Source organism: Lepisma saccharinum, chromosome 2 (genome assembly GCF_977018435.1).
Source record: "Lepisma saccharinum chromosome 2, izLepSacc3.1, whole genome shotgun sequence".
Taxonomy (NCBI): Eukaryota; Metazoa; Arthropoda; class Insecta; order Zygentoma; family Lepismatidae; genus Lepisma; species Lepisma saccharinum.
This window is the reverse complement of record NC_139230.1, coordinates 114163656-114181798: the sequence shown is the minus strand read 5'-3', so window position 1 is coordinate 114181798 and position 18143 is coordinate 114163656. Positions and strand designations below refer to the sequence as shown.

General features: G+C 37.1%; 1 protein-coding gene across 1 annotated transcript in view; it reads left to right on the top strand.

Moving 5' to 3' along the window:
• LOC145984124 (uncharacterized) overlaps positions 1 to 18143 on the top strand; it is a 928179-nt gene that overhangs the window by 876430 nt on the left and 33606 nt on the right. Inside the window, exons 27-29 of the mRNA XM_083117559.1 lie at positions 209 to 334; positions 4733 to 4841; positions 10932 to 11098. Of these exons, the coding sequence (XP_082973685.1) occupies positions 209 to 334; positions 4733 to 4841; positions 10932 to 11098 (402 nt within the window). The remainder of the gene's footprint in view (positions 1 to 208; positions 335 to 4732; positions 4842 to 10931; positions 11099 to 18143) is intronic.

Sequence of the window (18143 nt, the reverse complement as noted above, 5' to 3'; positions counted from 1 at the left end):
GCATCACCTCATAAGAATGTGACTAAATCACTCGTAACTCTCTAAAAGTCAACTAGACAGCAACACAGGCCAATTCTTTAACTGCTATTAAATTGGCACTTGATCAAAATTGGAAGTGAGTGCAGTGCTCACCCATGAACAATCCTGAGTTAATTCATAATATTAAAGTGTTGAATGTCACTCATAGAAAGATTCTTTTGTTTTATAGGCAATGGTCTTGGTATGAGAGTAATAGGTGGAAAGGAGATTCCCGGCTCTGGAGGTCAATTGGGTGCATATGTAGCGAAGATCTACCCTGGAGGAGTTGTAGAGAGTCTTGGAGATGTCAAAGAAGGTAAGAATATAATTCTGTAGTTTGAATTAGGGATGGCCAGATCCGGATCCTGGCAGATCCGAAATCCGGATCCGGTTGGTTCCGGATCCTAGGATCCGGATCCAAAAATTTTTCGGATCCGGATCTGCAGATCCAGAATTTTCAGATCCGGATCCGGATCCGGTACTTTCGTATCCGGATAAGGTACTTTCGGATCCGGATCCGGTACTTTTGGATCCGGATTTGTTTTGCCATCCCACATGCGCTTCTTTGGAAAGTAAGAATGTGCTTATAACATATTGTTACCTGCTAATATACATATATATATAATATACATACACACACACACACACACACACACACACACACACACACACACACATATATATATATATATATATATAAATATATATATATATATATATATATAAATATATATATATATATATATATATATATATATATATATAGTGTGTGTGTGCGCGTGCGCGATTTGTAATTAATTAATACACTTACTAGGGAGGTCTAAGTCTCCCCCTCCGATTTCCATGAAACTTGGCATTTGTATAGAGGCCTCCCCCTCAAATGTCAAGATGAGGAGACATTGAAGTGGGGATCTGACCCCGAAACCATGTAAATATGGTATAGGAAGAAACAGGGTGCATAGGGCCTCTCTATACACCTGTCAAATTTCATGGGAATCGTAGGGGGACACAGGGGTCAGATGATCCCCACGTCAATTTGTCCTCATCTTGACATTTGGGGCGGGTTTTGCCCCTAAAACAGTTTTTTTAGCCGAAACAAAAAAACACGTATTTCTTCCTTTGGGCCCCTCTATACACCTGCCAAGTTTCGTGAAAATCGGAGGGGGACACAGGGGTCAGATCCTTACTTCAATTTGTCCTCATCTTGACATTTGAGGGGATTTTGCCCCCTAAAACAGTTTTTAGCTGAAACAAAAAAACATGTAATTCTTCCTTCGGGCCCCTCTATACACCTGCCACATTTCATGGAAATCGGAGGGGAACACAGGGGTCAGATCCCCACTTCAATTTGTCCTCATCTTGACATTTGAGAGGAGGTTGCCCCCTAGAACAATTTTTTTGCTGAATCAAAAAAAACACGTATTTCTTCATTTGGGCCCGTTTATACACACACCTTCCAAGTTTCATGGAAATCGGAGGGGGACACAGGGGTCAGATCCCCACTTCAATTTGTCCTCATCTTGACAATTGAGTGGGTTTCGCCCTGTAAAACCGTTTTTTAGCTGAAACAAAAAAACACCCATTTCTTCATTTGGGCCCGTTTTTACGCACACCTGCCAAGTGTCATGGAAATCGGAGGGGGACACAGGGGTCTGATCCTCACTTCAATTTGTCCTCATCTTGACATTTGAGGGGGTTTTGCCCCCTAAAACCGTTTTTTAGCTGAAACAAAAAAACACGTATGTCTTCCATTGGGCCCCACTATACACCTGCCAAGTTTTATGGAAATCGGAGGGGGACACCTAAGTCAAATGCCCACTTAAATTTGTCCTCATATTGATATTTGAGGGGGGGAGGGGGGTTGCCCCCTAAAACAGTTTTTTTAGCCGAAACAAAAAAACATGCATTTCTTCATTTGGGCCCGTTTATACGCACACCTGCCAAGTGTCATGGAAATCGGAGGGGGACACAGGGGTCCGATCCTCACTTCAATTTGTCCTCATCTTGACATTTGAGGGGGTTTTGCCCCCTAAAACCGTTTTTTAGCTGAAACAAAAAAACACGTATTTCTTCCATTGGGTCCCACTATACACCTGCCAAGTTTAATGGAAATCGGAGGGACACAGGGGTCAGATCCTCACTTCAATTTGTCCTCATCTTGACATTTGAGGGGGTTTTGCCCCCTAAAACAGTTTTTTAGCTGAAACAAAAAAACACGTAATTCTTCCTTTGGGCCCCACTATACTGCCAAGTTTCATGGAAATCAGAGGGGAACACTTAGATAACCTCCCTCGTTAGTCTTACACTTTGTAATTATATAACACTGCATATATTATAATGTTTTATTTTAATTTGTAAAACTGTAACTGTAGAACAATTGTATAATTTTTGTATAACATTTCTATCTTGTTATATGTGTTAAAGGTTTCATCCTGGAATGGAATGTCTCACATTTATGTGTGTTTTCATTTCCAATATATTCGAATGAATACATATTCGTTTCAATGGCATTTACAAAATCACCTCGGACATTTGTGCACGAGTGTGTTAGCCGATGCGTAGCAAAGTATTTTAGGAACAACACTTGAAAAAAATTCTTGTAGGACTAACGAAAAATGTCTTTGTAATCGAAGATCATAATACCTTTTAAGGTGTGGTAATATTATAATGGGATTGAGATACGAAAGTCTCGGATCCGGATCCAGATCCGAAACTTTCGGACCCAGATCCGGATCCAGATCCAGAACTCTCGGATCCAGATCCAGAACTCTCGGATCCAGATCCGAAACTTTCAGACCCGGATCCGGATCCGGAATTTTCAGATCTGGATCCAGATCTGTAATAATCTGATCTGAATAATTGTATTTTATTTATATTAAGGACAGTGGTGGCCCATGATTAACACTAGAACAACAAGGAAATAAACCATCCTAGAACAACGGAGAGTGTTCATTTTGACCACCATAATGTTTTAATAGGATTTTGAAAAGAAAGCTACAGCATAAAGAGAGAAAAACACTTTATTGTATTGTAGTACATTCTATTTTTATTTTTGCACACTCTACACAGTTGTTAGGGCATCTGACTACCATGCAAGAGACCCAGGTCTGATCCCGTTGGGGGAGAATTGGGATTTTCCCCATCTGTTTAAGTGGCTCTGGCACCCACCCAGTGTCCTATAAAGTGTGTACCTGGAGGAAAGGCGGCCAGGAGCGTGGTGCTAATCATATCACCCCCACCTTCGGCCGTGATCAAGAAAATTGAGGGCCCTAACTCCACACACCCTAAATGCCTTTATGGCATGGTGCAAAGCACAGGAAAGCACTTTACTTTACTAATTCTCTACTCACACTCTCTACATTTTTTTCCCAAACTTCCGTGAGCAGTCCAAATTTGATGGTCTTTAGTCTTTCCATTTGAGACGTCTTTTCATCGATATGCAAGTATCTCACCCGACGCCTAAGTGGGCATAAGGGAGAAGAAGAAGAAGAAGAAGCAAGTATCTCGACAGCTCCTTGATGTGATCTCTTGACATTGTGTCTTGGAAGAAGCTGACTCCCCAGCTTTAAGAATACAGATCCTCGACTTAATATTCCCCTCACATACATCAGAGAGATTGCAGCTTCCAGTTCCTCCAATGTTAGGGTTCATTTGTTTCTTCCAAGCTGACTTCTTGCCTCTCGTTCCCTACACCTCCGAATAAGATGCAACATGGCTTCATCAAACAGAAAGCAAAAAGTGCTTGAAACTTCCCCTTCACAAATGCATCATTTGGTGTAGCTTGTAGGAGAAACCTGTTCTTTCAGTACATTCATGGCAGCTTCTCTGCCAGCCACATGATAACTACCTGTGATGAACTTCCAAACGAAAGTGTCTTCCAAACCATGTCTTCCTTACACCGTCCAAAGCAGCTCCTGCTTCTTCTTTATTATGTGAAGACGTTGTTGCCACTGTCTCAATGGCCATGTTGTCTTCTTGGTCACCCACCACTCATTGTCTCATTGGAAGATGATAACAGAGGATGAGACAATATTTTTAGATCTGACCCTCCTAAATCTACACTCGAGAATCATCCTTCTTCCTCAAATTGCTTGAGAAAATGCCCAATTTTCTGCGAAGATAACCCACGCTGACGTGACATCCTATCAAGTCGAGTACTGACTCGTGAATGAAAGGTCAAAGAACAAAGGAACATGATAGATAAAATTGTGACAGTTGCATAAGTTGAAAATAAAGCTACGAGCAACAATCAAGTAAAAGTAACAATCATTGCATGCAATCAAACATGTTACAGAGAGAGAGGTGGGAGGGAGGGGGGAGGAAGAGGGATAGCAGCTGTCGAAAATAACAATAATGTAAGTGTGCAATGGGGCGTTATGTGATGGTTTTCTTCTGGGAGTCAAAATGACCACTCTTCGTCATTCAAGGGTAATGACCACCCATAGCCCCAAGTTTTGGAAAATTTTAAAAACTTATTATACCCATCGAAAGAAGGTATAAAATAATAAAAAGTCAAGTTCTTTCAGATTTTTTACGCTGAAGGTAAACAAATGGGGGAAAAATAAAATTGTTTTTGTTAACTGAGGATGATTTAAAATGCTGAACTTATGTTACAGTTTTAATTAAGATTCAAAGCTAATAAATTTTGGATTTTAATTAAGTTTCAAGAGTAATAAGTTGTATTAGTCTAAAATGATATTATTTTACTTTTCAGGTGATCAAGTTTTAGAGTGGAATGGAACATCTCTTACAGGAAAAACCTTTGAAGATGTTCAAAAGTTGATTTCGCAATCTGAGGGAGAAATCGAGATTGTTATCAGGAGGTATTTGTTTTATCATTATTGCAGTCCTAGTGTTGATAAGTAATCTAAACAGTCCCCTAGCTGCAGTGATTGTTTAAAGTTCTCTGACATCTTAGACTGCAGAATTTCGTACATAGCTAACCCCCTCCCCCTTCACACCAATCATAATACCTTAATTATACATTTCTTATGGAATAATTATTAATTATTATTACCATACATTAATTATATACTTATTTAATTTTATTCTTTAGAATGAAAATAGACATTAAGAGATAGCATCATTTAGGAAAATGTTTGACTTAGTAAATGAATATTCAGTCAAAAATCATCAAACAGATTATGTATAGTCCAGTCATATTAGGGAAGAATTTAACTCAAAAAAGTATTTGAAAGGGGAGACTTTGCCAGAAAGAGGGGCCAACAATATATCAAGAATTAACATTTGCACATGACGTGCTTTCACCACCAGCTTGTAATATGTCAGCTACTTTTATTTCAGCTGTATTTCGCAAAGTATTGAGGAATATTAAAAAAATGATAAGGCATATCTTACACAACATGCCACCATTTGGACAGGTTAAATTTACAGTGGTGTAAGTCACATTATCTTTGTTTTCCAGAAAATAACAAAACGCAAAAGGTACTGTAATATATTCGGGAACAAAAATGTTGTAATTTTATCATTGTAGGGGTGTCACCTGGATCCAAATTTAACATAGAGGCTTGAATTGAATTTAATTCGTGCAATGGTTACAATGTTACTGCTGACGAAAATGACTTACACCACTGTGTATGAATGAAGCCAATGACTTACACCACTGTGTATGACTTAAACCAGTGTACGTATTTGTCAATAAAATGGATATAAAGTTAACTTGAGAACCTCAAACAAAGAATTTAATCTTATGAAAAATAAGTAATTGTTATTACAAATGGACAAAAATGAAAGACTGAATAAATATTCATTCATAATTTTCTTCTGGCTGTGGATTCACAGTATCCACAATTTCCAGTGGACCAAGATCGTCAGGTGGTGTCTCCTCACATTCAAGAGTCGTTTGAAGGGATAGGAAAAAATCATGTTTCAGTGGTGGAATGTATTCCAGAAGGTATATCATGTCCTCCTTCTTCACTTCTGTAACCGGTCTTCCTCATGGATACAGCACATCTTGATGAACGTTCACTAGACATGATGGTCTACCAGGCCTTGCTGGTCGTAGATTAAGCAGAGATAATGGCATGTCTGCATTCAGTGTTTATTTATACAGAAGAGTGTAAGGACGATCTTTCAAAATCTTAATCCATTGGATCTTTAACCAGTTAATGGGGCAATTGTTCTCGTTTTGCTTTCTATGTGTGATACAGTGTTCCAAGTTAGCAACAGATTTGAAGTCGTCATGTCCCATTTTGGTCAACATGTATTACTTTTTCTTCTGCATTTCAGAATAATACTGTACCAGTCATCAGGAGTATAAATCAGTCTATTCTTTGCGTATAATTCAATCGATCCAAAATCTGTGTCGTTTGGAAGCTAAGAGTGGCCAATTATCATAAACTTATTATCAACGATTTCCGCACAGTTGTTATTGCTCTGTATGAACTTCATCAAGTACAATGGTAACTTCAGGTTACGATTTTGACCTGTACACGCATCACTGTACATAATAATGTACTTTGGTGATGAAGCTCTTGATTCAAGATGTTTGATAATGCAGGAACCAACTTATTGTGACCTGCGAGAAGCAATGGTCTCATCCCAGCAGTACATAAACCCAGCACCTGTTCCAAGTTCATGGCATCCCAAATTGTAAGTATACATGTTCCGCTTGTAGTATGCAACAGATGCAGTCAATACTGGGAAAGGAAGAGCTTTTTCTATGTCAAACGTCACAGCATAGACAGAACCATCTTCACGCGCCTTCACTGCATCCTCGTTTCTCGTTTGTCGTGCTTTTTCTGGTTTTCTAAGATGGAGTTATTTTTCCATGTTTAGTTGTCGAATGATCTCCTTATTTTCACAAGCTTTAAGTTTTATGTCATAGGCATCACATTTACTACAGGTATCTTTCAGTGGTCTGTGGAAATGCAAGTTGAACTCATTATTAAAGGTTCGGCAATAGACAGCTTGAGAAACTGAATCAATATTTTTTTCTCTGCACTTTTCTTTATACAAGTCGTCCATTGCACGTACTTCGGTTGGTAGAAATTTTCTGATGGGATTCTCAGTTCTGGTATAGTGCGACTGATAGTATGGAAATGAGCTAATATGGTCACGCACCTCTTTCATTACTACGTCCGGTGTCTTGTGTTTTGGGACATGGCATCCTTGACCAACAGATCTTGGTTGCTGACCACCCCTCAATTTTTTTATTGCCCTTGGCATACGCTGTTACCTCCAACTTGAAATCTATAAATGTTTGTAACAGATTTTGGATTTGTTGATGAACTACGAGAGGGGTCTTACATTAGGTTATTTTTGGGTGACAAACCACATAAAAACACATTTTGCTCACCAAAGCTACTCATGTTCCAGAATGAATTAAAAATATCCTACCTTGCTGTTTCTGGTACGTTATCCACACACTTCTTACATTTACAATCATAGTTTTGAAACACCTTACCTTCCACTTCTTTCCCTCTAGAAGAGATGTATGGCAAACCTGAATTTCGGGCTTTCTTTCGCTTCTCAGCTTTACTACAATGCTTCTGTCTTTTCCTTGTCCTCTTCGGTCTTTGGTTTTCCTGATGTTCAGATGATGAGCCAGCAGTAGGAAATGGGCTGGGATGGGGTCTGCGGACTGGTGCATTATCATCTTCTTCTGAAACAATAAACAACTATGTTATTTATACACATACTACCTTACCACACATACTATGTATACACACTTTTAACTACTTAACTTTTCAACACTATTTTTTATAACACACATTTATCTGCCAAAACATTGGTATGGAGGAAACTTACCTTCTGTTTCTGGCGAACTCTCTTCCGACTCAGGCTTCCATTCATCACTGGTCTCAAGATCGTCTAATGGATCTTGAATACTTTCTTCAGAATTCATTGTTTTGTATAGCAGTCTCACGCAGAAGTGTGGAGTCATTCGGCACTCGGGAAGCATTTACAAACACAGTGGTGTAAGTCTGACTTACACCACTTTGCTGATGAATGCAACAGCTGTTTCCTTTATCACTAGAACTTCCACTGCCATCTGTTGCCAGTTGAATGAAGCTCTGACTTACTTCACGTGTTTTGTTAACAGATTGACTTATCTAGATCTGGTTTCTGTGTGCAAGTCATTTTTTTAAAAAAGTGACTTACACCACTGTAACTTTAACCCATCCATATGATGTGCTGAAAGCTTGTGTAAGAAGAAAGTACATGCCAAAATTGGAATTCAGCTAACTAGTGATATTCAAAAATATTTGAAACAAAAGTTGAAGGCGACTAAAAATACATACGTTTGGTTATTAGCATTTTTTTTATCTGTACTGGTTACAGAGTTTGGAGCCTGAGAAAAATAGGTAACTTTGCAAGAAAGAAGATTATTATTCTTTATTCTAACTGATTTTAGAGTAATCATTTTGCATGAGGGGATTTAGACTTATTTTATTATGCCAACACAAATTTTCTTTTATTAGTAGATGAACACTAGATGGAGGTACATTCATGTAAGAATATACTATGGAATGTGTAATTATTTGCACCTCTGTGGAAGAACTTGATAAATTTATCATTATTTGCATGAATATTGTTTTTATTATAACCTCCTGCCCCCCTCAAAAAAAAAAAAAGAAGTTGGTAATATTGCCTGACGTCATGCCTCAAGCTCATTGGTTGGCATACTCGTTTCCTCGTGCTTAGTCTTGAGGCAACTGTGGTAGGGGAAAGGGCTACTATTGGCAATGTGTGAGGTGAGTGTGGTTATATTATGGGGGAATTGTGTAGAATAGGGTTCCTATAATTTTTATCTTTTATTTGGTTATTTAGTTGATCTTATTAGATGATTAGTTTATTCAAAATTTCTATCATTCTCATATTAGTTTTTGTATTGAGGAACCCTTTCATAGAAATCCTCAGTCATATGGCACTTCTCACCCCTGGCCCATAATAGTCAATTAATTTATTAAGTCTGGGTTTTCATTGTATGTTGATTTATAAAGAATTGGTTTACATGAAATGGAGTTAAGAAAAAGATTTACTGTTAATTGTTAATTTCATGAAAGGAAAATTTCACTGTTACAATAAAATCAAAAGATTAAACTTTCTGATTTTGAATTAGACAATAATTTCCTGGAATAATGGACTTGGATACCAGCTTGCTTTTACTGTCACCCTTTAAATAGTAGATCCTGCTTTTATGCAGTTGAGCCAACCCCCGCGCTATGATGCCAGGGGTCCCGGGTTTGAATCCCAGCCTGGGCATGGATGTTTGAGAGTGTCCATTCATCAATTTCATCATACCATCACTCATCCCCATCTTTGCAAATTAGTCAAAGTGGCACAAAAGGTGAAGTAAAATAAATCAAAACAAATCAAATCAAATCTTTTATGCAGTTGAGTTAGACCATGTTAAAATCTGAGAAATGGGCCTTTTTACAACTAAGTTACAATATTAAGAAATAGTGTATAGATTAACTACCATGCGTTCATTTCGATCTGCAGCCGAGAGATCGGGAGAAGCGTGGCGGGCGGCGCTGACGGAGATGCCGACATTTGCGGCCTGTAATGCCCCCTTATTTTTATAGACATATGCAGACATTTATATAAATATTGCAAAACGATCACTAACCTGTGTTATAACACGCAAAAGTTCTTGTGTAATTCATCCAAGTTCTGCTCTTATATACACAAAAAAATACGCTTTAGAAACGATGTTAAGAGCCACAGATGATAAAACATTTTAATCATAGTTTTGACCAGTAACGTCCTGCTTAAGTTTATATCCTTGAAAGAGTTTTGTGCCGATGGGGATCGTTTGGAGGTTTTGAATGTGCAACACTGTATCAAGATTACGCTGTAGAAGAAACCGTTAAAAGTCAATAGTGTTCGTTAGCTTCCTTGCAATCCGAAATCTCCGAGCTCGAGTTTTTTGTTCCTTCGCGACTAGATGAAGACAGAGTTGTAAATATAGTGGCGAGCAATGTAAACCAAGAGCGTGTTAATTTCGTACTGTGCGCAAGAGTGTTATTCTTGGTTACTTGCAGTTACTTGTTTGTGTTATTGTAGTGTGTATGTGTGACGTGTCAGTGAGACGATTGGAATGCCAGCCGCAAGATACACGTTAGAACAAATATTTTTTTTATGTATGACACGTACCTACGTGAAAACAAACTCGTGTCGAGACGTGTGTAGGTAATTTGTACAGAAATTCCCATGCGTTTCAACTCCACACAGAGATACGGTTAGACATCTTGTCCTTAAATTACGAGAAACTGTATCGTTAAATTTTAAAACACCTAAGCAAAAACGACGGATTCTAACCGAAGCAAAACTCGATGATATTGGTGCAGCGTTAGAACGTTCTCCAAACAAACCTCTACGCCATGTTTCACAAGAGGTGGGCGTGTCAAAATCATCGGCACATACAGTCACTAAGCTACTAAAATTAAAACCATACTCTTATAACACAGGTTAGTGCTCGTTTTGCAATATTTATATAAATGTCTGCATATGTCCATAAAAATAAGCAGGCATTTCAGGCCGCAAATGTCGGCATCTCCGTCAGTGCCGCCCGCCACGCTTCTCCCGATCTCTCGGCTGCAGATCGAAATGGACGCACGGTATAACCCTATTAATATAGTATTGAATAATAAGGAGCATATGCACTTTTTTTTCTTGATTACAGTGCATATCATATGAATGAAGAAATTATTTTTTCTCACACATCTCTGTGCCTTCCTCACAGTGGAATGGTTGAACTAAATATGTGAACATATCCTCATACTTACAAAAGCTCTTTAAATTATTCTCAGTATAGATGAATTACAGTCCATTTGATATTTTTTCAGGATGAACTAAACACCCTTTGGTTATATTTCACCAGTTAGTGTTTCCTTTAAATTATTTGTATATTGTCTAAAATAATTTATAAATTCTTTTACTTACAGCAACCATAATATGCTAACAGGAAAGAATACACCTCCACCAAAACCACCCCGACAAAGCTTGCAAAACAATGATCATTGTAATAATAATGAAGTTGAGCTTAATGGAAATAATGGCACTATTCATAGTAATTCTTCTTCATATGATGACACAACTTGTGATAATCCAGGTAAGAAATCTATTTTAAACATATGTAGGGGAAGATGGGGGAATGGCGCTCAGCGGGCAATGGCGCTCACCCCTCTGTAGTCGTTACGGAGGGTGTTATTGAAGAGTAACCCGTGCTAATATCTAGAACCCAGTACTACGAGGCACCAAACAAAAGGCGGCACATGTGGAGTTGACTTTTAAGAAGCAGGGTGCGAAAAACGAATTCGTCATATTTTGTTATAAAATTGGGAAGGAAAAAAGTGCAAGGTAAGTAGACGGAACGTTTAAGCTAGAGTCTTGAAAATTTTACAGATATAATAATAGTATCTCCTGTTTATTTCTTAATTATTATAAAGTAAACATTTGAGGTTCTTCATGAGAAGAGAAACAAACATCATAATATGGCACCTATCGGGTAATGACGCTCACGCTGTTTGTAATGGGTACATGAAGGGTGCAAAGACGTTTCTCATAATAAGCGTCCCATTTGTGCATTTTTGTGCAAAATTGTGCTCAATTTAATTTGTATCTGCATATTAATAAATATAAGTACTTAAAGATATAGTTTCTGTAAAGTACAAAAATGGTATTGATTTACTGTTAGGATGAGTACTGAGTGCCATTACCCTACTAATAGGGCAATTGCGCTCACATGCACATTGTTACTTTTTGACGTTTACTGAGATAACTATTAACGACAGGGAGCAAAGTAATACGCAGAGATGTACTACAAACATTGCTTTTTCAGGCCCACATTTTCTTTTTGTTTCACTGCGTACAGTTTTTGAGATTTTTAAAATCTCCCTTAGGTGGTCGCAATTCCCCCACTTTCCCCTATAATATTTTCAACATGAGAACATTGAAGTGAAAATTATATTATACCACATATACAAGCTAAGGGCTTTCTTAGATTTGTACATATACTTGACAAAAAAAAGTTAACCCTACTTCCCTGCATAAATGATTCATTCTGCTCTTTAATGGAAATTCATTTTGTAATTATCAATTTAAGAAATAAGTATTCATCAGGGCCAGATGAATTTTCAAGTTCTCTACTAAAAAAATGTGCGATTAGTATTTTACGACCACTAGTAAGTATTTGCAACACATCTTTAGAAACAGGTATTTTTCCTAGTGAGTACAAAATAGCAAAAGTGAAACCATTATTCAAGAAAGGCAGCAAAGAAGAATGCTCAAACTATAGGCCAATTTCTCTTTTATTGGTCTTCTCTAAAGTAATAGAGAAAATTATACTAAATAGATTAGTAACTTTCTTAGAAAAATACGACATTTTATCCAAACTGATGTTTGGATACCAAAAAAGTAAGTAAATATCAGAAGCTATTTTTGAATTTACAAATAACATACTAAAATCGAGAGACACAAAAATTCATGTGCATGGATTATTTTTAGATTTTACCAAAGCATTTGATTTGGTTCAGCATGACATTTTACTAGATAAAATGGACCATTATGAATTCAGAGGTTTAGCAAAAAAATGGTTCATGTCATATTTAAAAGACAGATGTCAGTATGTAGATATTAACAAAATCAAATCAAACCAATTGTTCCTCAATACAGGTGTACCGCAAGGCTCAATTCTAGGACCAGTTTTATTTTTACTCTACATAAATGATCTTCCAGAAACCTTATCAGAGTCTCAAACAATAGTTTTTGCGGATGATACAAATATCATAGTAAAAAGCCTGGAATATGAGCAACTTCAAAAGAATTCCATTTCAACAACAACACAATTAAACACCTGGCTAAACAACAACAAGCTTTCCCTGAATGTTAATAAAACAGTTCTAATAAATTTTAATCCAGCAAAACAAATAAAAAACTTAAATGTAATTATTAACAATAAAGTCGTCAAAGAATGCAATGCAATAAAATTCTTAGGAGTATGGATAGACACAAATCTGTCTTGGGACATGCAAATTACTAATTTAACTCAAAAGTTAAGCAGGCTCTGCTACATGATGAGAATTTTGAGAAATGTTTTAACTTTGAATGATTTAAGGACAGTATATTTTGGACAGATTCAACCTGTACTTACATATGGTATCTCTTTCTGGGGCAGCTCACCCAAAATGCGGAAAATTTTTATTTGTCAAAAATGCATATTAAAAATTATGAAGAATGTATCCCTCTCAAACCCAACAAAACAAATTTTCAATGAATTTCAAATATTACCTCTTCCATGTTTGTACATATTAGAAATGTTGTACTTTATTCATACAAATTCTAAAATCTTCTCAAAAAATCTGGACATACACAAGTACAGCACTCATATGCATAACTCCCTCCACCTTTCTACTGTCCGCACATCCAAAACACATAGTGGTCTAGGATTTCAAGGTGTAAAACTCTATAACAAGCTGCCAGAGGAATTCAAGAATCATAATCCAACCAAATTTAAAAGGCTAAGTACAGTTGACAAGGGAAAGCCACCTGCTAGAATGTTCCAGAACAACTTTCTAATAGTCTGGAGGGGAGCAATGTTTGTGTATATATATCATCCTGTTTTTGTACCTTGTTACATTTGTACTTGGTGCAGAGTCTGAAGAAGACCTTGCTAGAAGGTTGAAACGTTACGTTTAGTTTATGTTTTATAATAAAATAAATTACTGTCTTGGTCAGCATATTGAGTTTTTCATATCATAGAAACAAGGCTTATTGGTGTTATAATTACATGTATATTATGTGTTGCTTACCTTTGGAATTTTGAGTTCGTTCATTTCTATTTTGTAATCTGTTCAGTGTGTCACAGACAACTAGTATCAGAAGGATGAAGTGGATAGACTAAATTGTAGATGCCAACTTGGTAACTAGATTTGCAAACATTTTACGTGTAAGCTGAGACAAAATTCGATATGATCACTTTCACTTGAATTCTAAATTCTTTCTACCATTTTTCGTATCGTTTGTTTACTTCCTGTTAGGTTAAATAAAGAACGTGTTTACTCGTTTTCTTTTACAGTACATAATGTTGTTGATTGTAGGTACATCATTTTTCATAGAATATGTGTTCCTGGCAACCCTGGAACACATCGCTTCATGACGAAATATGACGTGCAATCAAATGTTATGTGTGGTTGCGAGCATTCAGGTGGCAAAATGGTCTTTTTTGAACAAATGTAGCACCGAAATTATGCACCAACGAGAAAAATGTTACTCAGAAATGTTGTTTGTTTTGATGTCCTCTATATGTTTCCGTGGTCCGTGGGTGCCATTAAAATAACACCCTGTATAATTGACAGCATACTCTTGAAAGTTGTTACTTGGGATAGCACGTAATGCTTCAGACATCGCTGTTTTTTTTCTGTAACATGAACATCATGGAATGGACATGACTCCAATATTTTCTAATCATTACACTATTCACAAAATATATTTGGAATAACTAATGTAATGTAGGAGTAGAAAAGACTCTCCTCCTTCTCTGAGACATACCTCTGAACATAAGTTACTTACATCTTATTAGGTATGTGTTTAAATTGAATAAACACAGGCATTTATTATTATTTTTTTTTGTAGAATAATGCAATAAGAGAATTAGTACAGTAAAACCAAGAATAACATCCACTTGAGTCTGAATACCTCTGGACAAAAGTTATCAATTCCATATTTAATGTAAAAGCATGAAAGAGCATATACAGCACAAAAAACAATGCTAGCAATCAGAAGCCTAGTGTGAATAGATATATGGTATATGCCTATCCAAAAATTTCATAGCTATTAAGATGTAAAGGACAGTGTGTTAAGAGGTTTTTGTGTCATTAGAATACAGGCTGCTTAGCGGCTAGAAGCATGCTATTTGCTGACGGAATAATATATGTATGTAACCCATCAAGTAAAGTACAAGCCATGTATCGACAGAGTAACAGGTACTGGAGTGCAGAAAAACCTGATTTTGTATGTGAAACTCCATTGCGTGATGAGAAAATTGGGTTATCAAGTGTTGAAAATGCACGCTGAATAATAGGGATCACCATATTTTATGCAAATACCATCAATGCACAGGTGTACAGGGACAACATGCTCATGCTGTTGTTTGAACACTTATTCGACATTGGATGTATGTGTAAATATGCATTTTTTCAGCAATCTCATACAGTGCATACAGCTGATGACACTAGTTTAACTTTAGGAATATTTGAAGATAGGTTCATTTGTAAAGAGTTATGGCCAGCATGATCCACAGATCTTACTGTATGCGATTTTTATCTATGGGAGAGAGTGAGATTTGAAAAATGAAATGCATATGAATTACCAGTGCTCAAAGTGAGGGTGGATATAGGGGATGGTATCCCTGAGCTAGCAAATTTTTGCAAAACACCTCTCCCCAAATTGTCTCATTGCCACCATGATAAACAATAGTAGACCCCTCAACCTCAAGATTCATCCAAACACATCCCACATTTTCCACTTCAGGCACTCTAAATAACCCACACACATGGGAGAATCAAAAGACAATATAAAGAGACAAACTGCACTGATTTCAGAAGATGCATGTAAATGCAAACTTTCTCAAAATATGCGAAAATTATGTGGCAGTACAAAGACAGTATATCCAACTTCTTCTGTGACAAAGGTACATGATTACTGTTTTTTTCTTCGAAATGAATACATTGCCAGCAGTTGAAGAGTTAATAATAAAATCCCAGGGTAATTCTGAATCTAGATATAAACCAAGAAGCTTCACTGAGGTACATTGAATGTTCTTATTTAAGGGAAAGATTATTTTTTGTTTTGTTTTGATTAATGGACAATTTATTAGTTTCAAACCAAAAAGTTTCTACTTTGTCCAGTTTCTGAAGTATGCATTTTACTATTGCCAATTGTGAGGAAAGTTGTATCATATGCATAAAAAATTATTTTATGAAGTTTGAAGCTGGGTAGATCATTTACGTTTAGTTTATGTTTTATAATAAAATAAATTACTGCCTTGGTCAGCATATTGAGTTTTTCATAATATAATGTATATTCAGGGCATTATGAGGCAAGTGGCAAAAATGGTTGAAAATACAGGGACATAAGTAGTAGTAATACAAGTTCCCTGATGACTGACTGTGTTTATCTAAAAACCGGATCCACACGTAATAGTATGCAACTGTGAACAGGGCAGTATATTCGCTACTGATTCATCATTAGATTTTTACTGTGGTTGTAAGTGTTTTAGCCGTAATGTAACAATGTGAACCTCGGATACTTCCGTTATCAGCACAAAAGTACCACAAGGCATCTGGACACAAACCTGTACATATCAACCTTGCAACGAGGTTTGCAAATATTTGACATGAGCTGGGCGTAAACAGTCACATGTAAGCTGTTAAGTCCAATAAAATGTATTGTTGTTGATATTTAACATGTAAGCTGAGACAAAATCCGATATTGACACTTCCTTTTGAATACGTTTTTACCATTTCTCTTATCGTTGGTTCACTTCCCCCTTCCCCTGAGATGACTGCTGATCATCTGGCTGGTAGGCTATGATGTTCGGTCTACTGGACCCGTTTCTCGTTTTGTTTTCCACATAATCATGTGGTTGGTAGTTTGTCAATTTTCACAAAATTTATGTGTTCCTTGCAACCCTTTGGTTAATTTAGAATATCTTCTAGAGCAAGTACATCACGTAGCGTTTGTGTAACAGATCCTGGCTTGGTATAACAACCTAGAATCTGAAGACAGTGTTGCAGGTGGTGATTCCGACTGTGAAATAAAAGTTTTTGTCATGCTTGACATTATAGTTTTGTTTTTTCTAAAAATAAGTTGTTCTTTGATTAGTCTAATAGGATCTCAATGTTTACTTTTCTTATTCTTCTTGATTGCGAGTGCAAAAAGCCAATTTGTTTGACTTGCAGTTACAAAATTTGCAAAGAGTGTGGCCTCCCCAATGGCGCAGTGGTAGTGTTGTCACCTTGTAATCAAGGGGTCCCAGGTTCGATACCCGGTGGAGGTAGAGACCTGGACAAGACCCGGAAAAACCCATCTGCGAGGAGGTGCGCCTACAATAATATGCAACACGCACGTCGAGCCCAGGTGTTCGACATCGCACAAGCGGGCTTCACGTCACAGCTGTGCACAGGTCTCGATGCCTGCCAGGCTTTTTCTTTACCCGGGTCCTAAGAAGACCCATGAGACTCCATGTAGTTCTTGCATCTTGCAGGTAGATGCAAGGATTACTGTCAGTGTTGCCAACGGCCATTATGTTTCACTACGCATGGAAATATTTGAATTTCTGCTAGGCGTAGGTGCCTTGAGGTTGTCCTAAGATTTTATAACTTCTCAAATTAATTTCATTGTTCTGTCAAACCAACTACCACATATTTATGAAATTTGTTTCGAAGGTCTTGCATACTATTACGTGTGGATAGGTTTGTGTGTCTTGTTCATTTTATGTCACTTCTCTGGTCTTGAAATTGTAAATCTTCTCTCGGTTTTATTTTACGTCGTTTATTTGTTGAAATGTGTAAATAGCATTGCCTGCTATTTGCACCCATATGAAGATACAGGGTAACAATTATATTTTGCATCGTATTAGTATCAATGTGGTCTGTAGAACTAGATAACTAGGAAAAACATGAAAAAAACGACGATTTGTTGAAAGAGAATACAATATTCAAAAACCTTTTATAATGCAAATTCTGATTTCATGTTCCATTTTATGGATCATCGTGCCTTAGTGTTCAGGGGGGGAGGGATCTTGCGCAACTAATCGGTCAAAATTACACCAGAGAGAAAATCTGTTTAATTGATTGATTCATTATTTGGTCACTTTATGCACAATAATGCTAATCGGGACTAGACCTACAGTTTAAAGTGAGATCCGAACCACCATATGCCTTGACCGGGTATCAAACCCTGGACCCCTTGATTACAAGGTGACGACACCAACACTGCGCAATAAGGGAGCACCCCCAAAAAATGTTTAATGTAGAACAACCACCAGTCACACAAAGTTCCAAAATATTTACGAAGGTACTTTTTGGCGAAACTTGGTTCGTACTCCTTTACAGGTGTCAGCAGTGGTGGCGATTAGGGGCGGGGCCAAGAGGGGG